Source organism: Leucopleurus acutus (assembly GCF_964270905.1).
Source record: "Leucopleurus acutus genome assembly, chromosome: 17".
Classification (NCBI taxonomy): domain Eukaryota; kingdom Metazoa; phylum Chordata; class Mammalia; order Artiodactyla; family Delphinidae; genus Leucopleurus; species Leucopleurus acutus.
Window position 1 is genome coordinate 15,094,172 of NC_139159.1, and position 19,619 is coordinate 15,113,790.

Sequence of the window (19,619 nt, forward strand, 5' to 3'; positions counted from 1 at the left end):
GGGTTTTTATTGTCGCTGCTTCTTGGGTGGTCGTGGTATGGCGGCCTTGATTACACCCACAGAGAAAGTACGGCAGAGTCCCAGCGTGACACATCTTAACGTGTTTTATGGTTTGAAGGGGGGAATAACCAAGGTTTTGCAAAACTGTAAAACCCTGTGCAAGATCTTGATAGTAAAATACATACACATATAACTGTTTTCAAGTGTGAAAGTTCTACCTAACGTGGGATGTTCACAAAATCGAATCATTCAAAATCTGTAGAAAGGGGCAACAAGAAGCTTAATGATTTCTCCACTGCAACGATACCAGCAACTAGAAATGCAGCAACTTCAAAGCACTGTAACCTTGAATCAGTTATTTCTCCTAAAAATTTTAGGAATATGATTTTATCCATTTGCTGATACCAAATTGAGATTAAACTGAATTGTTGATAACTAGTGAATCTCAAAAGGAACAAAAGGAATAGGAAAGAGATGAAGGCGACTGAGGCATGCAACTGAGTAGAAAGTCCATGAAAGCTGAATGTTACGATGATATAATTTTGATGGAGAAACCAGGAAATACTAACTTTCAGAGCGGGCTGGTGTTAGAAACTGCGTGGTAGATGCTATGTGTATACGTTTCAGTTCTTAGAAGACAGAACTATACTTGCAAAGTTTTGGGTTCACATAGCTATAGAGACAAAGACATTATTTTTCTAAAATCTGCCTCTTTTAAATGTTATATAAAAGGCAGAGAAAAAAACGATATGAACTCTAAGAGGATGCATTCAAAAACAGATTACAGGAGATTATTATCTCCTGAAGGAAAGCAGTGTATAAAGACTTCAGGAGCATATACTGGCCCTGGGCACCAAGACGCTGTTCGTACCTGCCTAATACAGATTATTTTTGGCACTACAAAGTCCAATGTGATTTTTAAAACATTATTTTTTAAAATTTTTTTTCTGTAGGCAAAAATATCAAAGAAGAGAGGCAGAAAATGATCTCAGGAAAAAAAAAAAAAGAGAAAGAAAGAAAATAAAACCCCAGGAAGAAAGCTGTCATGTTCTGTGTTTCAACTTCACAAAAGAATTCTATCTAGAGGTTGAGCCTTTCCAATCTATCTCTTGTCACTCAGGATATGAAACTCTAATTTAGTGGCGTGGCCAGTTGAGGCTACACTTCAATATGCTGACGAGCTGAAGCAGGAGGTGCTTCACTCCCTTACTTCTGGTTTCCATCCTCGGTTGGCTCCTTACCTGCAAACTACGACAGTCACTTGCTGTGTAAGCTGTTAACAATTCTAAGGCAGGGGAGGAGAATCAGTGGGCACCTGAGTTTCACTAGATGAAAAGTTACATCACCCTGCCTCACCTCGGCCCCCTCCGTCTTCAGGGAATTGTTGAATTTTATATAAAGCCTATTTATAAACCACTGCAAGTGATACCTGCATTCATCTTGCCCTGTGACATCACCTTCTCATCAATAATTTAAACCTAAGAAATGGATTAAAGGGACTCTGAAGGGACTTCTCACACATGGAAAAAGAGAAACCAACTAAACTCTCCAAAATATTCATTCACTCCTCTTACCTTGTTCTTTGATCTGACGAATTTGCTTCACAGTTTCTTTTAAGATTGCACATTTGTCAGGTTTGAAGTTAAAGTTGTCTATATCGTTAAAATTAGCAAAAATCAGCTCTGCAAGTTCTTCAATATATTTATTTTCCTGTTCACGATTGCGTTTCTCAGTGCTCCTCTTGGGGCTATTACGAAAAAGATAAGCATGTTAACCAAGTTCTAAAATAAAGAGAGCAAACAAAAGTTACTTATAGAAACATGGACTACTTTGGTGGAAAAAAACCCTCGAATCTGCCCTAAATGTTGCATGTTTTTTTTTTTTTGAAATCAAACTTACCCCAGTTGGTAATTACATATTTACCTGTGTGATCATTTGTTCAATGTGTTTCATGTCTCCCACTGGACTTGTAAGCTTCACAAGGACAAGGACAGGATGATTTGCTCACCACTGTGCTTAATGCAACACTTGGTAACAAAGAGGTATCAAATTCATTGTTCAATAAGTAAAGAAGAGTTTTAGAAACATAAGGGAGCTCACGCTTATAAAAATTTATTTAAGATTAATAAAAGAAGGAAAGTTAATCTAGTTAAAATAGGAATAAATAAACTTCAATGATTTTTGATAAAGCACAGCAAAATGATGAAAATAAATTTTTATGATTTCATAGACTTCTTTAGGATGTTCATAATCAAACCCAACGGCCTTTTAAGATAACGTTAAAAACCACAGTACAGCTAGAAACAAAAGCGAAACTGGCCCAGGGTCTTTGTTAACTGTCCAAGCTGAATGACATGCAAAACGTAAATAAATGGTCCAAGTTCGACTTGAGTTTGAGAACGTTAATGGAAGGGAGGGAAAAAATAAAAATTGGCAAGATCTCCTCATCTGAATTTGAGGAAATAGCAAACTCAAAAGTTCCCTTTGGTAATTACAGCATACAATTTTTTTCTCAAGTACGGTAGAGTCCACTGGATGACATTCAAACAATACAATAAATAAGAAAAGCAAGTTGTTTAATGCAGCAGCTCTCTGTATTCTTAATATATAATTATTTGTATGTAATGCCAATTTATAAAACCTTGTAATGTGTAGTAGACATTCATATGTTTGCCTCTAAATATTAGCTTTATTCTCATGTACTAATAAACCTAAGATAGAACACAATCTCTCTCCACTTTATAGTGGTTGCACGAGTTGTCCAAGATCACCTAGTGAGTGACTGGTAGAGCAGCGACCAGAATTGGTTTTGCTAAGTCTCATCTTCACTCCTGGCTTCCACCCTATTAATTCCAGGGAAAGGGAGACAGTGGCTGCCATGCGCAGAAGAGCTAAGTTCCCATTCTGAACCTCTCTACCCCCTTCACCTCCTTCCATCACCCCTGCCCCCCAAAGATGCCAACGAAATGACACATGGGTGGGAAGGAGGGGCTGTGCTCCAAGGCCCGGGGGAGGCAGGCGCTGTGCTCATCCCAAGAACCAGCAGAGCACTGGTGAGAGAACAGCCTCCATGTACCAGCTGGCCTCCTCAGCCAGGACCGCCGGGCCCTGAAGGCGGTTTGACAGACAGAAGGCTGAGGCTGGCCAGGAAGGCCCGGAGAACCTACAGGCCACACACAGGAGATGGGGGCTGCGGTGTGGACGGTGGCCTTTTTTTTTTTTGCAGTACGTGGGCCTCTCGCTGTTGTGGCCTCTCCCGTTGCGGAGCACAGGCTCCGGACGCGCAGGCTCAGCAGACATGGCTCACAGGTCCAGCCGCTCCGCGGCATGTGGGATCCTCCCAGACTGGGGTACGAACCCATGTCCCCTGCATCGGCAGGCGAACTCTCAACCACTGCGCCACCAGGGAAGCCCCATGGACGGTGGCCATTTAAGCTGCTTGTTTTGCTTGGCGACCAGACGGGGAAAACGGAATGGCTTTCTGCTCTTCCTCCTTCTTTTCCTAGTCCTCTTCCCTACCGCTCCTCATGGGATCTTTCTACTGGCCACGGGACAGAAGTGGCTGTCTAACTTTTTTTTTTTTTTTTTTTTTTTTGCGGTACACGGGCCTCTCACTGCTGTGGCCTCTCCCGTTGCGGAGCACAGGCTCCAGACGCGCAGGCTCAGCGGCCATGGCTCACGGGCCCAGCCACTCCGCGGCATGTGGGATCTTCCCGGACTGGGGTACGAACCTGTGTCCCCTGCATCGGCAGGTGGACTCTCAACCACTGAGCCACCAGGGAAGCCCTGCATTTCTCTTAATTGATGACCTCACTCTTCTCTCACCCAATCTGTCCACGGCCTCCCCAGCCAAGGAATATCTCTAAAATAACTTTTTTATGTTAATATCCTTCAATCTCTAGCCATTATTCACAGGATAAAGTACAAACTCACAAATACACCATAGAAAGCCCTTTATGATCCAGCTCCTCCCAACCTGTCCAACCTCATCTTTTCCTGCTTTCTAATATGTGAATTTCCTCCTTCTCTCAAAGCTCTCCCCCGCTGTACTCCCCCAGCACCCTGTCCATACCTCTAATAATATGGCCTCCCATTGGATGAGAAATGGCTTTCACGGGGCCCCCTCTGCAGCAGGCACCTACTCTTTTTGCCTGTGCAGAGTCTGTTCTCTTCTTTTGGTAGCAGAACTTTGGGAGCTACTTGGGCTCCATCGGAAGGCCTGTCAATCCAGGTGCTCTGCCCTCCCTTCCCAAGGGGTGGGCTCCTGAGCTACACCAGGCCAATCAGAAGCTCTTCCCAGAATTCCACTGGGTAGAATGACCCCAAATGGACAAGAGGTGGAGCTGATTCCCTTTGGCAGCAGTGCCTTGGTGACACAGTCCATTAACTCTGATTTCTAGATCCTAGGAGTTATCCTCATTCCAAGCTCCCCTAAAACTTAGTTCATATTTTGATCTTTTAATTTTTTTTTTTTTTTTTTGCGGTACGCAGGCCTCTCACTGCCACGGCCTCTCCCGTTGCGGAGCACAGGCTCCGGACGCGCAGGCCCAGCGGCCATGGCTCACCGGCCCAGCCGGTGTCAAAGTATATTGTCAGAAAATTCCTAGGAATGGAACTGATAGTTCAAAAGAAGATATGCATTTATAATTTTAACAGATACTGCTAAATTACCCTGCATGGAGGTTATAACAACTCATACTTCCACCCATAATATATGATATGCAACTTGTTTTAAAATTATTTGTTTTATTCACTGAAGACCCACAGTCTTTATCACCAATTCAAAAGCAAGGGGATTCAACATTTCATTTCTTGCTCTTAAATATAAAAAAAAAAGAAAGAAAGGGCTTCCCTGGTGGCGCAGTGGTTGGGAGTCCGCCTGTCGATGCAGGGGACGCGGGTTCGTGCCCCAGTCCGGGAGGATCCCACATGCCGCGGAGCGCCTGGGCCCGTGAGCCATGGCCGCTGAGCCTGCGCGTCCGGAGCCTGTGCTCCGCAACGGGAGAGGCCACAACAGTGAGAGGCCCGTGTACCGCAAAAAAAAAAAAAAAAAAAAAAGAAAGAAAGAATAAAAGCCAGTATAAATATAACAGCAAACTTTTTTTTACTATGGGTTGTCTTATCATTATGACATTCTAAAAGCAAACAGGAGTAAAAATGTGAAAAGTTCAAGATTATATAGAATAAATTGGTTTTAAGAGTCAAAGTACACAGGGGACCCAGAAGTATGTAGCTTTCCTCTTCTTGTAAAGAATAATAAAATCTGTAACCGATTAGCATATCTAAAATGTAAATAATACATAACTAAATAATACATAACTGTCCAAAGGCTTGACAGTTAGGGAGAAAAACCAAAGAGCATCTGAATCAGGTGTGAAATCAGTGTGATAAAATATCAAAGGCTCATGCATGTGGCTTTCATGGGCAATACTGGTTGTGTTCTCAGTGAGACTCTAACCTGGGTCCAAGTTGGTCAGGACATTCCTTACGCTTTCTTGTCTCTGCCCTGGATGGGTCAGAGGTATTTTCTCCCATCCCACTCATCTTGAACACATATCAGCAACTGAAACAGAAAACAAGGAGAAAACAAGTGAAGAGAGCTGATGATCAATTTACCAACTATAAAAAAAGCTATGGCTTTCATCAGAAATTTGACAGCAGTAATTAACACACTGTTTTGACTTATGTGCATGTATAATTCCCAATGAAAAGGCACGTATAATTTTTTTTTTGTAACTGTGCTTAAGTTAAGCAAATGTAAAGGTAAACAATTAAAAAACAAACAAGCCTACCTCAATGGGCCCACTCTTTGAACAGGAGTTGTATTTCAGCAGCACCCTGAACTATACACAATCTGCCAGTCTCTGCTGCCAGCCTCCAGTTTCAGGAGCGCTCTTGCACTGTGTGGGAACTACAGGTGCCATAAGGGGCTCCTCCCAGACTCTGTTTGGGGTTGGCCAATGTCAAGTCTGTGCTGCTATCACTCATCCATGAAGAACAGCCCCGGGAAGAGGCAGTGCCTCGCCACAAAGCTGAATGTTTCCAAATCCGACCAGGGCACTCTGACACCCCTGTCCCTGGCGGGACATTGAGCAATGTCCCTCAAACAGAGGATCTTCCTGCCTCCCTGGCATCTCCCTGGGGTCTCCTCCTGCATCAGCTGCTCACTGCTCCCTCCTCAGGGCCCTCTCTCCTGGCAGCTCCCTCCCTGAGCAGTGGCTTTCTCTCACATCCTGCCACCCCTGACCCTCCCTCCCTCCCTCAGCTGATTCTAGCTGCAATCTCCCAAGGTCTTAAGATGTATTCGAAAGATCAGAAACATTACTGACCCTAATGGAAGAGGCCAATTACTGGCCCCTGCTCTCTGAGTTCCTTTCCCTAAGAAAATAAAAGGACATATAATAAGAGAATCAGTGTGTTCACATTGGTCATGATGAGCGCCATCAAAATAACATTTAAATATGCAAATAACAAGAGTGACAGAGGTTTAAGTTCCAAAAGAACTAAGCAAAGGGACTAGAAAAGATTTTGAGGAAGTGGAAGACGGTGTTACTTAAGGTGCTTAATAACTGCTCAGCAAAAGAAAAGCAACAGCCCCAAAGGTTTAAGTCAGCATTTACAAGTCTCTCCTAGAGTTCTAATTCTATGCCATTTCCCCGTCTTCTGTCCCCCAGGCTTCAAAAACTACCTTCGCCCTCCTTCTTTTCCTGCAGTGGCTTTTCATCCTTTCCAGACTGGAAAAATCAGAGGGACGTGCCTTATCAGCAGAAGGTCAAGAACTTATAGAAGATGCCATAGAGTAACAGGTTCATCGAGAGCAAGGACAAAGAGGAAGGTGGGCTAAGAGAGCACCGCCCAGTTCCAATGGTGGCAGCACAGCCACATAGCCATCCAACTGCCCGGCCGCTCCCCAGGCTGGGATCTGGGCGCTCAGGTTCACTACACTCATTTTTTCTGGCCTCAACTCTGATCCAGGTGGGGAAGAGGAGTTAAACTTTTTTTTGAGGAATCCCGTGTAAGGAGGATGAAGAGACACTGTATCAGTTGAGGGAGGTGGCGCCAATTACATTCTATTCAAGAGGTCGCATCAGGAGGGGACAACTCTGAAAGGTAGTGCCAGAGCTTCCTGCTGCTGGGAGCAATGTAACTCGTCCCAAGGTCCTGTGCTGTACTCACAAGTTTGGGCTGATAGGTATAAACTGTATCTCGTTACTGTGCATTTAGCATTTACGCTGCACCAAGCGATTTACAGATATAATTTAATCAGCAAAGACAGACTATGAGAAGCAAGAGAGCAAAGAAGCCAGGACACATATCCAAGCTCCACCAGTTGGTTCGCTGTGGGACCTTAAGAAGAAGTTACCTCTCGTGCCTCGATTACCTCTTCTGTAAAATGGGGATAATCATTAGCATCTATAGCACAAGGCTGTTGAGTGGATCAGCAAAGGGCAGAAGTGGGATTGACACACAGGCTTACACACTCTTAACCACTGAGTTATGGCAAGGGGTCGCCTCATCAAAACAGCCATTCTTCCTCTAATCATGGAATCACGGGTCAGATGGGAGAAGCAAGATCCGGACTGCCTGGCCCCCATGCTCGACTCCTTCCCCCTCACCTAAATATCATTTGTTCATTCAAAGACTGCCTGCCCGCCACTGTGCGTCAGGCTCAGTGTGTGAGGACCGTGAGAAGGGATGTCTCTCTCTGGAAGAAAACAAGGTGAGAGAGAGAAATTTATGTAGGAAAAACTCCAACAAGGAAAAACAGGTGAGATCCAAGAAGGAACACGAGTGAGCTCTCAACAACCAACCTAGGGGATTTTCACCCTGGAAGCAGCTTTCTATAAATCAAAAAAATTTAAGTAAATTTTTATCATCAAAATATAGCCCCTGAAATGTAACAAAATACCCTATATAGTAGGTATATGTGATAAGTCTGTAGATACAAATGGCCACCCCCCACCAAAAGTATTAAAAAGTATAGTATTGAATACTATCAGAAAGCTCAGAAAGCTTCTCAACAGACAAGTAAAATAAGTGACTGTTTTCCTTGAAGTCGTATATACTCAGTTTGGGGTTTAGCATTAGCATCAGCATCACCTACTTTTATTTTTCCCAAAACATATATCTAATAATTGTAACTCTGCATGAAGGGACAGCGCTGATGCATTTCAACAAGGGACTGGATGGAAGTGAGGCGTGAAGGCAGGAGCGCCCGGGTTCTGGTCCAAGCACACTAAAACCATTTGAGCAGACTATGTTTTACTTGTATCTACCCAAGTCTGGTTCACAAACCACTCCATCCGTAGCTTTAAAACTCATTATTGGGCTTCCCTGGTGGCGCAGTGGTTAAGAATCCCCCTGCCAATGCAGGGGACTCGGGTTTGAGCCCTGGTCCGGGAAGATCCCACGTGCCGCAGAGCAACTAAGCCCGTGTGCCACAACTACTGAGCCTGCGCTGTAGAGCCCGCATGCCACAACTACTGAAGCCCGTGCGCCTAGAGCCTGTGCTCCGCAACAAGAGAGGCCACCGCAATGAGAAAACCGCGCACTGCAACGAAGAGTAGCCCCCCGCTCGCCACAACTAGAGAAAGCCCGCGCGCAGCAACGAAGACCCAACGTGGACAAAAATAAAATAAATAAATATTTTTAAAAAATCATTATTTTCTGCTTGAACTAAGTTATTTAAACGCCAACTTTCCCCTTTTATTTTTATGTGATGGTACCTTAAACACACTTCCTCAAAACCTAAAAATTTCAGCTTTTCAGACATTCTTGCTTGTTCGTCTGTGTCTGCCCCATACGTCCTCTTTTCTGAGCAACTTTCCTAGGCTATGGGTGCCCAGGACACACTGCCAACCAAACTTTAAACCACCAAAGGGAAGAAAAAGGACTGGGGGTGGGGGTGGTCTGCAGTCACTGGCCAAGCTGGGGACAGGCGGATGCCCTCTGCCAGCCGCAGCCATCAGGCTGGGGATGCCCTGTCTGAATCACTGCTCATCTCCCAGGGAAAAAAAGGACAGACTCTCAGACGGAGAAAAAAAGGAAAAAGCGAATTTAGTGCTGGAGCAGGGAGAGGAGGAGGCTGGGGAAGGTGGTGACAGGCAGTGGACGGCTCCTGGCGCCTCCCACCTGCCTGCCACGGGGCCAGAAGTAGATGTGATGTTACAGCAGACGTGTGGATTTAAGCCCTGCTCCTCAGTGGATGAACCAAACAAATGACAGGAACCTCATCAGTGAGGTTCTCAAAGAGAAGAACTGAGGGGCTCTAACCTAGACTGCTCTAACTGATGTTCTTAACGCCCTGCGGAGGCTCGGCTGGCAGCAAGTGTTAGTATTTCACGCCCGAGCGTGCGTGCGTGCGTGCGTGCGTGTGTGTGCGCTCGCGCTAGGGGAGTCAATTTTTTTCCCACCCAAGTAACACATAAAAACCAGTGACAGACAGACAGATAGATCTATGGCTTCCAGGGTGCATGCACACATAGAAAAATCATCGAAAATAAAATAAACTGGGGGGAGGGATAGACTAGGAGATTGGGATGGACATATACACACTACTATATATAAAATAGATAACTAATAAGGACCTGCTGTATAGCACAAGGAATTCTACTCAATCCTCTGTAATGACCTATATGGGAAAAGAATCTAAAAAAGAGTGAATATAGGTATATGTATAACTGATTCACTCTGCTGTATACCTGAAACTAACACAACATTGTAAATCAACTATACTCCAATAAAAATTAATTAAAAAAATAAACTGTATAGATAGATGAGTTTTAATGGATTTTTGTAGATCAAAGTTACATATTAATTTCCAGTGAAAAGGAAGGAGATGGAGAATACAGAAGGGCAGCTTTGAAGGTTTAGACATTTTATTTTGTGAGCAGGTCTAAACTAATAGTTTCTTAAAAGGTCTGCATGTTTTCAACATTCACATGAAATTAACGTTCTGGAGCATTTCACTCTGAATTCTGAAGAGTTCAATGAAAATCACAAAAACTGAAAATGACACAAGTAAACTCCTGGGTCATATCTGATGGGAAATGACAGTCATAGAGAACAAGCCAGTTTCTACCATGTGCTGGGTGGAGCGCGGAGTGTGTGTGAAAGGACAAGACTGGAAAAGAAGTTCCAATTTGTCCATTCTTGTTATCTAGAACCAAACAATAGCTCTGCTTTCACTGTGACAGCACATCCTCCCTCACATCCTCTGATATCAACTTGTACGAACTAGACAGTTAGAGGAAAGATTTACAGCCACAAGAACTGATGTTTGATTTTCTTAAATTAGCAATATTCTGGGCGGGTACGTGTGTGAATAATGCCAGTTAAATCCTTAGCATAATGACAGAAAGCAAAACAAAATGTTAACCCTCAATACAGCTAAAAAATGCACTCTTCTTGCATGAAATTCACCGACGTAGCCTACAAGGTAACAAAGCTGTTGCTCACAATACAGCCTCATGCCATTAAAATTAGTTAATTATCCAGAATTTATGTAAATGATAATGTACATTTTATCTTTTATCAGTATTGGCCATCTTCCAAACAAGGCCTGTAAGGCTGTCAGATTTTTTATATGCTGAACAAATTCAGTTAAAGAAGAAATAAGGATAATGCTGCTGCTGAACTCCAAACATAATAAGTGATCAAACATCAGATCTCTATCGCCAGTTTCAAGAAATATTTTTAAAAAGTTAGGCCTGCTCTGAAATTCCTCACCTCACTTTGAGATGAAATTTATAATGAAATGACATACAAAGCTGTTGGAACAACTTTTCTTATCAACACCTACGTGAGGAGGAGCTGCCTGATAAATCATCCAGCTCTTGATATGAGACCAGAAATGCCTCTATACTTTCTAAGGCCTTCCAGGCTCTTCCAGAACTCTCTTTACAAGAGACAGATGACACTGTTGTGTACTCTGTGGTCTGATTCTTCACAAACTTTGCAAGACTAAGAAATACTCAAGTAATAGTGTACATACATCTTCACTTAAGCACTTTTCCATTTCTATTCTATTAAATTGATTATGAAAGGATAATCTTTTAGGGTCCTCCATCGCTCAGAAGTCCACCTCAAAAGTTAGATGCATGCATTATTTCTTTATCACAAGTAAAAACATCTGTTCATTCTAAACTGTAAACAATTTCTCCCTCAGAATATACTGTGTTCCAGGAGGATCCCTTTATGTTACAGAAGCAAAATTTCTGGGTCAGACTCTGATAAGCCTAAAAAAACACAGTATCTACTTTTAAAATATACACAACGTGCTTTTAGGATGTAGATGCCCGAGAAAGGTAGAAAATAGGGAGTGGGCCAATCCTTGGACGTCAGTTAGATGATACAGCAGTGAAGACAAGGGAGGGGAAAAACCACTTTCTAAACAGTGTCAACTAAACAAAACTACCCAAAGCAAACAATATTTTGGCAAGACCCCAACTCTTGGCAAGAGTTAAAAAAATCTTCCATGCAGTAAGTATACAGATTGTATGCAAGGACGTTATCGTTGATTCATCCAAACAAGCAAACAAAGAGCATCACACATACAAACACAACTTAAGCAGAACTTTGAAGATTTACTGAATGCAGGGATGAGCACACAGAAAACAAACCTCTTTCTTCCCACCGGCAAGACAAGTAATGCATTAATACAGTGATAGAAGAGGCTATTCAATATTTCAAAAGTAAATTTTTGTTAGTAAAACGATATATTATTTTCCCCGAAGTGTTACTTTTTACTGGATCATAGAAACACTTTTAACTTCATCTTTACATATTATTTTGTTCCTTGCTTTTCATACGATAAAATTTTAGTTTACCCCACACATTACAGTGTGTATTTTCATAAAACTGCACATTAATTCATACAGTGACAAGAGTTAAGTTGCAAAGTTTTAGGAGATTCCCTTCATACAAATCCAGAATAAAGGGCATCTTATCGGAAACAAATTCTCAGTTAAACTTCACTACTTTTGAGCAACTTACTGTACACGTGGTTTTTTAAATTAACTTCAATAAGTCAAACACATACTATTATTAGGAGATGATTTTTCCAAAATAAAACACTAACAGTTTCCAGTTGGATACAGGATTTCAGAAAATACCACAGACTACAACTGCATCTCTTCTTCTCCAAGTAAAATGGCTTCAACACCTACCTTCTCTTATGCTGTTTCTCACTCCACGGGAACATAGTAACTGCGTAGAGACAAATGTTTAAGCTAAAAATTCCTTCCTTTTCAATATGCCCCACTCTCAGATTTACTTTTGTATAATAGCCTTAAAGTGGTATATTAGACAGTAACTAGAAGACATATTCCATTTTCTGACTGAAAGCCAATAATCCTCATGAATTTTTTAGCTAAAAGACACTTCAAGATGCCATTGGGAAGACTGTAATAAACACATTAGGCTGCAAATGGGCGGCAGCCACTCTTTAACACATGCTGCAATAATCAAATAAATGGCTAAATTCATTTTCGCTGGTTACACAAATATTTTGCTGTAACATTTCCATAATCTCCATCTCTCGTAAAGAAGGAAAAATCCTCTCTGAAAGTCTTATCTTAGCAAAATTCGGTGCAGGATATGTCAGTAGCAGAGAGCTGTTCTAAACTATCATTACCAACGGGCGGTGGGGGGGGGGGGGGGAGGAAACGTCTAGTCTGACATCAGTGGCATAAGATGGTTTCCACTTTCTGAATTCTCACAGGCTAAGTTCCTTAATATAGCCAGTCACTGGGCTGCTTCTACACCCAACGACGTCAGCCGGTGCTAATCCAGCCAGGAATAGCAAGACTAGGTTTTAACAAGGCCTCAGATGAGGAAACACCAGGGGAAGAACTGCATTCCTTGCATAATGTAAGCACTTCTCGCCCCTTCAAGCAGGGTGTACTTAGTCCCTATTAAATATCTGGAAAACCATTTTTCACCAAAGGCTTGGCATTCTGGAAAGAAGTCATCCAACTAAGAACCACAATGTAGTGCTTGTGTTAGTTTCATAAACTTCTCCAGATTAAAACTCAATTCTCTGTCTTAATTCTGAAACCCATTTTAAACTTGAGATTTCAAAAAAACCTTCCTAATTTATGAGAAAAACTTACAGAAATGTCCAGGGCAAGACAGTCTATACCTAGGTAAAAAGTATTTTTGATTATTCCAGTTGTAAAAAGTTTTTAAGTAAATAAATGAGAATCTTCTCCCATAGTATAATATGTTGTTTGCTGTTTTTTTGCTAACACTTATTACTTATTAAGCGTTAAGCACTTTTCTTGTTTAAAAACCTACATTTTAATGTTTTTTATATATGTGCGTGTACACATACACACCCTCTCTCTCTCACACACACACACACACACGCACGCACACCCTCACCCTTTACAGATTATCTAACCTCTCTGCCCTGTTTCCATAAGTAATTTGCTCAAATTGCTCAGATAATAACTGACAGGTCAGGAGTCACGCTCGAGTGTAATCATAACGGCTATCATTTACTGAGTGCTTACCATCTTGGCAGGTATTCTCTAGGTACTTTACACATAGGTAGACCTTTAGTTCCCATAACCATCTATGATTATCACCAATTTACAGATGAGGAAGCTGAGGTACAGAAGAGCTACAGTAACCTGACTGAGGCCACATCGTTAGGAAGTTTTAGAGCTCATAAATGAATCCAAACACCTCCTCAATTCTTAACCACTGCAACGTGAGCACTGAGGCTCCTATTCTTTAATTACTTTCACTGAAGTGAGAAACGTAAACTTATGTAAATTATAGAAAGCAGCCTATTTTAACTTAATTTGATAAACACTGAATATGTAATTTAAAAGTACTTTTTGCCAAAAATATAGTAGTTTCATTGTAAAATTCAAAATACTATAAAAAATGCCTAGCATCATTCATCTATCCATTCAATAAATAATTAATGCACCAGGCACTGTTGTAGACATGGATAGAGCCAGGAACAAAACAGACAAAGCCCCTGTCCTGCTGAAGCTCATGTTCTATTGCAGAAAGGAAATCCTGCCTCAGCTCATAAGCAATTATTCCCTGAAGAAAAATGAAACATTACCATTATTACTGAATTTATTATGAAGTTACTGAAGTAATAAAACCAGCTAGGAATTTTCTCTGGCACACCAAGAATGCTGAGTTTCATTCAAAATAGTAAAAGCCTTCTTTTTCCTACAGAATCAGAAGTAGTAACTGGTTAATTTTAAAAGGCAGTCATCAAGAGCAATTACAGAAAATGATACCTACTAGTTAAATCATTTCGTTTTAACTTTAAACATCACATATTTGAGTATCGGTCTCCATTGGGGTTTCATATTGTCTTTCTCACATATATCAAACCTATCATTAAGGCACTGTCTACTATTTCCAAGTTTTGTTTATTTAAAATAGAGCTAGGGGCTTCCCTGGTGGCGCAGTGGTTAAGAATCCGCCTGCCAATGCAGGGGACACAGGTTCGAGCCCTGGTCTGGGAAGATCCCACATGCCGCGAACCAACTAAGCCCGCGAGCCACAACTACTGAAGCCTGCATGCCTAGAGCCCGCGAGCCACAACTACTGAAGCCCGTGTGCCTTGAGCCCATGCTCCACAACAAAGAGAAGCCACTACAATGCAGAGTAGCCCCTGTCTGCTGCAACTAGAGAAAGCCCGCGCGCAGCAACGAAGACCCAACACAGCCAAAAATAATAAATAAATAAATAAAAATAATAATAAAATAAAATAGAGCTAGAACTCACAGACACTTAGAGTTCTTATAAGTGCTTATGAGGTATAGATTTTCATTATTTTTTCCCAGTCTTTTACAGATGTGTTGCGTATACCTATTTGGAAGCAATTTTGGTCCATCTGACTGAGTTTTTCAAACCATTCATCTTAGTTTTTATAGAAACGTATGTACCTTTTCACACTCACAATCAGTTACATAATATTTAATAAAATTATGTGATTACAATAACAAGCACAACTAGCATAAACCAGTCTGGACAAGAAGCCGGCTCTTGGTAGGCATGCAACGTCCCTGCTGTGCAGAAGTGTGGGGTGTTCTGCATTGCCCACCAGCCTGGGGCACTTGGAGCCTAGCATACTTGTGATTTACAGAGGGAAATGCAGATCATGTGGTCAGTTCCAGCCTTTCAGCCCCAATGAAAGTTGATTATGAAAATGAGAATTTATGCAAAGCTAACCTGAAAGCATAGATCATGAAATCCTTCAATAAGTTTAACTGAATATGTATTACATGCCATGCATGGTTCTAGGAATTGGGGGATACGGCAATGAACGAAACAGACCAAGTCTTTTGTCCATGAGAGAAACAGTGAAACAAATAAAATTTACCATATCAGGTAGCGATCAGAGCTATATAAAAAAATATATATGTAGGGCTAGGATAGTACAACGTGTCAATAGATGGGGGTGAGGAGTGTCATTTTTACCTGGGTGGTCAGGAAAGTTCTCTCTTGATAGAGTGACACCTTTCTAACAGAACTCTAAGATCGATAATAGAATTTCTTTATTATGCAACCATTAAAACAAAATTCAGGAAAAGTCGTACAATGCAATGGCTAAGAGCACATCCTCTGGTGTCAATTCAGGTTTGGAATGCCCGGAATACCACATATTAGTTGTGCTAATTATGCTAATTAACCCGATTGGACCTAAGTTTCCTCATTTCTAAAACCGCAGAAATACTAATACATACTTTTATAAGTTTGTTGAGAGCACGAAATGTAAAGCGCATAGAACAATGATTGGCATCGAGTAAGGGCTTATTTAATAAATGTAAGATATTATAGGTTGAATTTAATACCATGTAAATGCTTATGAAACAATCTAAGTTGATGGTGAATTACAGTTAAAGAGAAAAATTAATTTATAGAAAAAAATTAGAATTCACCAATGTATTAGCAGTTAAATTGTTTCAACAAGCACTGTGGGTATAATTTAATGTTTGCATTTTCCAAGTTTCCTTTCATTAACACATCAGATTTTAATGAGTTTACCAAAAGGCAGAAAGGAGGAAAGGGAGAGGGAGGCAGGGAGGGAGGGAAGGAGACCCGGCCGTGCCACTGGAAGAAAACAAAAACAACAAGCAAACCAGAGATTCTTTTAAATAACCAGGCTCTCCAGGATGCAAATTAAAACATACAAATTGTTAACATGCTTATTTTCAGGAAGTATATTGCATAAAATGAGGTAAAGCTACTCTATGGTAAGTGGCACGAAAAATGCCTAAAGTGAATGAAATAAGAAATTGGACCCCCTTTTACAGGTAAGTATTTGCAATGAAATTTAAAGTATAAATTATTTCCTTTTACCAATCAAAGGATATTCTGTAACAGTATTCTATAACTACTGAAACTCTATTACAACCAAATTATATTTTCTCCAAATCTACCCCAAGTTCTTCTAAATAAGAAAGATGGAGGCTCTTGGTCATTCTGGACTCATTACTGTATCCTAGTCTTAACTTTTGTAACTTTCTCATGTTTTCTCTCCGGAGCACAGATGCGACTCTTCTAAAGCAAGAACAATGTCCAAATCACAAGAACCTTCCAGCAAAGGTTACTCAAATCGTGCTTCCTCAGGAAAATCTTCTCTTTCAAGTTCAGCTGAAAAGCCATCTTCTTTATGCAGGCCTCATGGATTCCACTAGGACGAATTAGAGGTTCCCTTCTACTTGTTCCCTGGCCCATAGGACATGCGATTAAGATAATGCTTCTTTCTTCTGCATCCTCAGTTGCCTCCTTCCCAGTGAGGGTCCAGGGCATTCTCCTGATGGGCCAGGCAGGCCCACACTGCTGTCCCCCACGCCAGGTTCTGGGCGCCAGAGATGCCACGGAAGACACTCTCTTTCCTTTTCTCATTCACACTCATTTCACTCCAAGCTTTCCGAGCGTTCTCCAAGCATTCTTTGTCTCCAGTCAAACAGAACACAAAGCAGGGGCAAAACTTTTAAGCATGTCCCAGGGACAATGTTTAGGACCCAAATGAAATGTCTGTGGTTAGAGAAGAAAAAAGGATCGCAGTTATACAGCTCCTTGGGGCAGTTTAAATTATGTCTCGCATATAAGAAGTCTTTTTCTGGAATACTTTTTTATGCTCTTTCCCTGTTCTCTTCCACAGAAGTGGAAAGTGAGCAAGGAGGAAAACCCTGGTTTGGTGGGAGGACCTCCGATTCATTTTTTCACCATACAAATTCTGGCAAACTTTCTTTTCGTCAGATCGTTACAATAACTCCAAACAGTATCTGCTATGAGGCAATGGTTGCCATCAAAAATAGAAAAAAGGCAGCTCTGGATCAACAGGTCCCCTTTCCCCCAATCCAATTTGTTCTTATAAAAATAAGCCAAATTAGGTATTTTTATTTGCAAATAACACATACCTACAGAATGATTTACTGAGAATTACTAGAATTTAGAAAGTTATTTACAAGAATTCATTATTTGAAAAGAATTTAAAAATTACCTTGGCACCTGAACTTATAAGCCGAAACACTTACTTTAACCATTTTCTTCACTCTCAAACACTGGATTTTAGTAATTATCGAAACTAACCATACTTGAGTTTAGGAGAGATTTGTACTTCAGCTTAAGTTTCAAACTTGGAACACATAAACAGCTCTCAGTATAAGTGCAATCATATCGTTAGTATTGCGATTGTACAACGGAGCCCAATTCTCTGACCTCGGGATTGGGGCGTGGAGAATTAGGGAGCCCTCTCGATTTGCCAGATTTTGTAAGAGCAGAGCTGTCCTGGAGAGCTGTCAATGGAGGGCTTTCTCCTTCCCGCTCCAGATGCAGAGTTATTGCATTTTGGGGAACTAAAGTTATAACTGGACTCAAGAATTGAGCTTCTTCTAATCACCCTTTGGGTAGTTAATACAAATTTAAACCCAAATGAGCTTAAAGGGCGTTAAAAATAATAATTTAATGGACTAGATCAGGGTGGTCTCAAACAGGCATTGAAAAGATTAAAACAACTTCCTCCTATTGGAGAATGTGTCCTTCTGTACCTTTTTTTTTTTCAATTAGTCCTAAAAATGTGTTTGCACTGAGAGAGTGAAGAATCATTGTTTTTGTAAAACCTACAGCTATGGATAAAGATCTGTAAGGCTGCTGCACCTTATTTAACCATAACTGGCAAGTTAATAAGCATGAAATGAAAACTTTAAAGAAATTAAGGTAATTGCTTGACACCTCAGATACAGGTAACTATTATATTCCTTTTGCTTGGTATCGGGGGAGAAAAGAGAACTCATTAAGCTGAAACTCAAACCCTGGCTCCAGTTAGGATAAATGATGTAGAAAAAACTAAGCTCTCAGAGAAATCACAACACATTACATATGTATGTTCATAACACAGGCATATGACTTCTTTAGTTTGGTGTTTTAAGGCAATGTTGCGAAATCCAGAGTAATGACTATTACTCAGGGCAATTAAATTTTATATAAGGTTAAGTTTCTAATTAATAAAGATCTCTTCTTGGTATTAAAAATATAACCTAAATTATAGGATTTTAATTTAAAAATCTATTTGCATTTCTTTCCTTCTGATGTTCAACTGCACTGATAATTGAGTAGCTGCCGAGAGCAAACTACTGGGCTCTCTGGACACTGTGATACAATCACGGAGTAAGAAACAGAACTTAATCTCAAGAAATCAAAGACTGAGGAAGAAGAAACAAGTATGTAGTAAACTAACGCGGGATCCGGCACACATGAAAAACACAAAGTGCTCGCGAAGAGAAATCACTTCTTGTCGTGGGGAGCCTCGGCGAAGGTCTGAGGAATGGGCCGAGTTGGGTTTTGAAGAAGGGGTACTACATTTCAAAGGGAAGCTGGGGTGGTGGTGAGGGTGTCCCGGGACCCTAGGGTGCCAAAGCGGTGCGCTTAATAGAGAGCACGGTCGGGCCAGAGATGCTGGGTGACCACACGGCCATGTGACTCGACAGCTGGGGGGCTCTGGGTCTTTCCATCCTCACCCAATCTCTTCTCCCCCCAGGATGCTGTCAGGCCCTGGTTATGGTGCTGGCTGCACCCTACCTCCCCCAGTGCCACCCGGGAGCTGTGGGAAACGCACCCTCCGGCTCCACCCAGCCGGCCTGAAGGACGCACCCTGGCGGCGGGCGGGGTCTAACAAGCCCGGACGCTGAGGCCTGCTGAGCTTCGCCAACCACCGCCATCAGCTGCAGGGAGAAAGTTTCTTGTCCCATCGGTGACCTGAAATCTGACTAACTCATAGTATTAATAATCTGCTCTGACAAAAAAGGAAAGGGAGAGGTAAGGCAGAGTACATTTTATTCACTGAATTCACGTTTTCACCACATATTTAGTAAGCATCTACTTTGGAGCGTCAGAATATAGAAAACCCTAAATGCTAGAATAAGTAGCAGTCCCTGTTGACTTACTAAACCACAGGCACAGTGGAAAGGTCTCAGCCAGAGGTGGTCAGACCACAGTTAGGGCAGCGGTACCCACCACACGTTTGGAAGCGTAGGGAGGAGGGGCTGAAGGCTTGCTAACAGGATACTGCAAACGGCCACATATGGTACAAGTGCATTTATAGGAAACATCCAGAATAAGCAAATCCACAGAAACAG

General features: G+C 41.6%; 1 protein-coding gene across 6 annotated transcripts in view; it reads right to left on the reverse strand.

The window, feature by feature from the left end:
- Positions 1 to 19,619, reverse strand: part of NCOA2 (nuclear receptor coactivator 2) — a 269,851-nt gene that overhangs the window by 88,130 nt on the left and 162,102 nt on the right. For all 6 annotated transcript variants that reach the window (XM_082858344.1, XM_082858348.1, XM_082858347.1 and 3 more), the window contains 2 exons: positions 5,459 to 5,563; positions 1,575 to 1,747 (listed from right to left, as the gene is read on the reverse strand). In XM_082858344.1, the coding sequence (XP_082714470.1) occupies positions 1,575 to 1,747; positions 5,459 to 5,544 (259 nt within the window). In that variant the 5' untranslated portion in view covers positions 5,545 to 5,563. The remainder of the gene's footprint in view (positions 1 to 1,574; positions 1,748 to 5,458; positions 5,564 to 19,619) is intronic.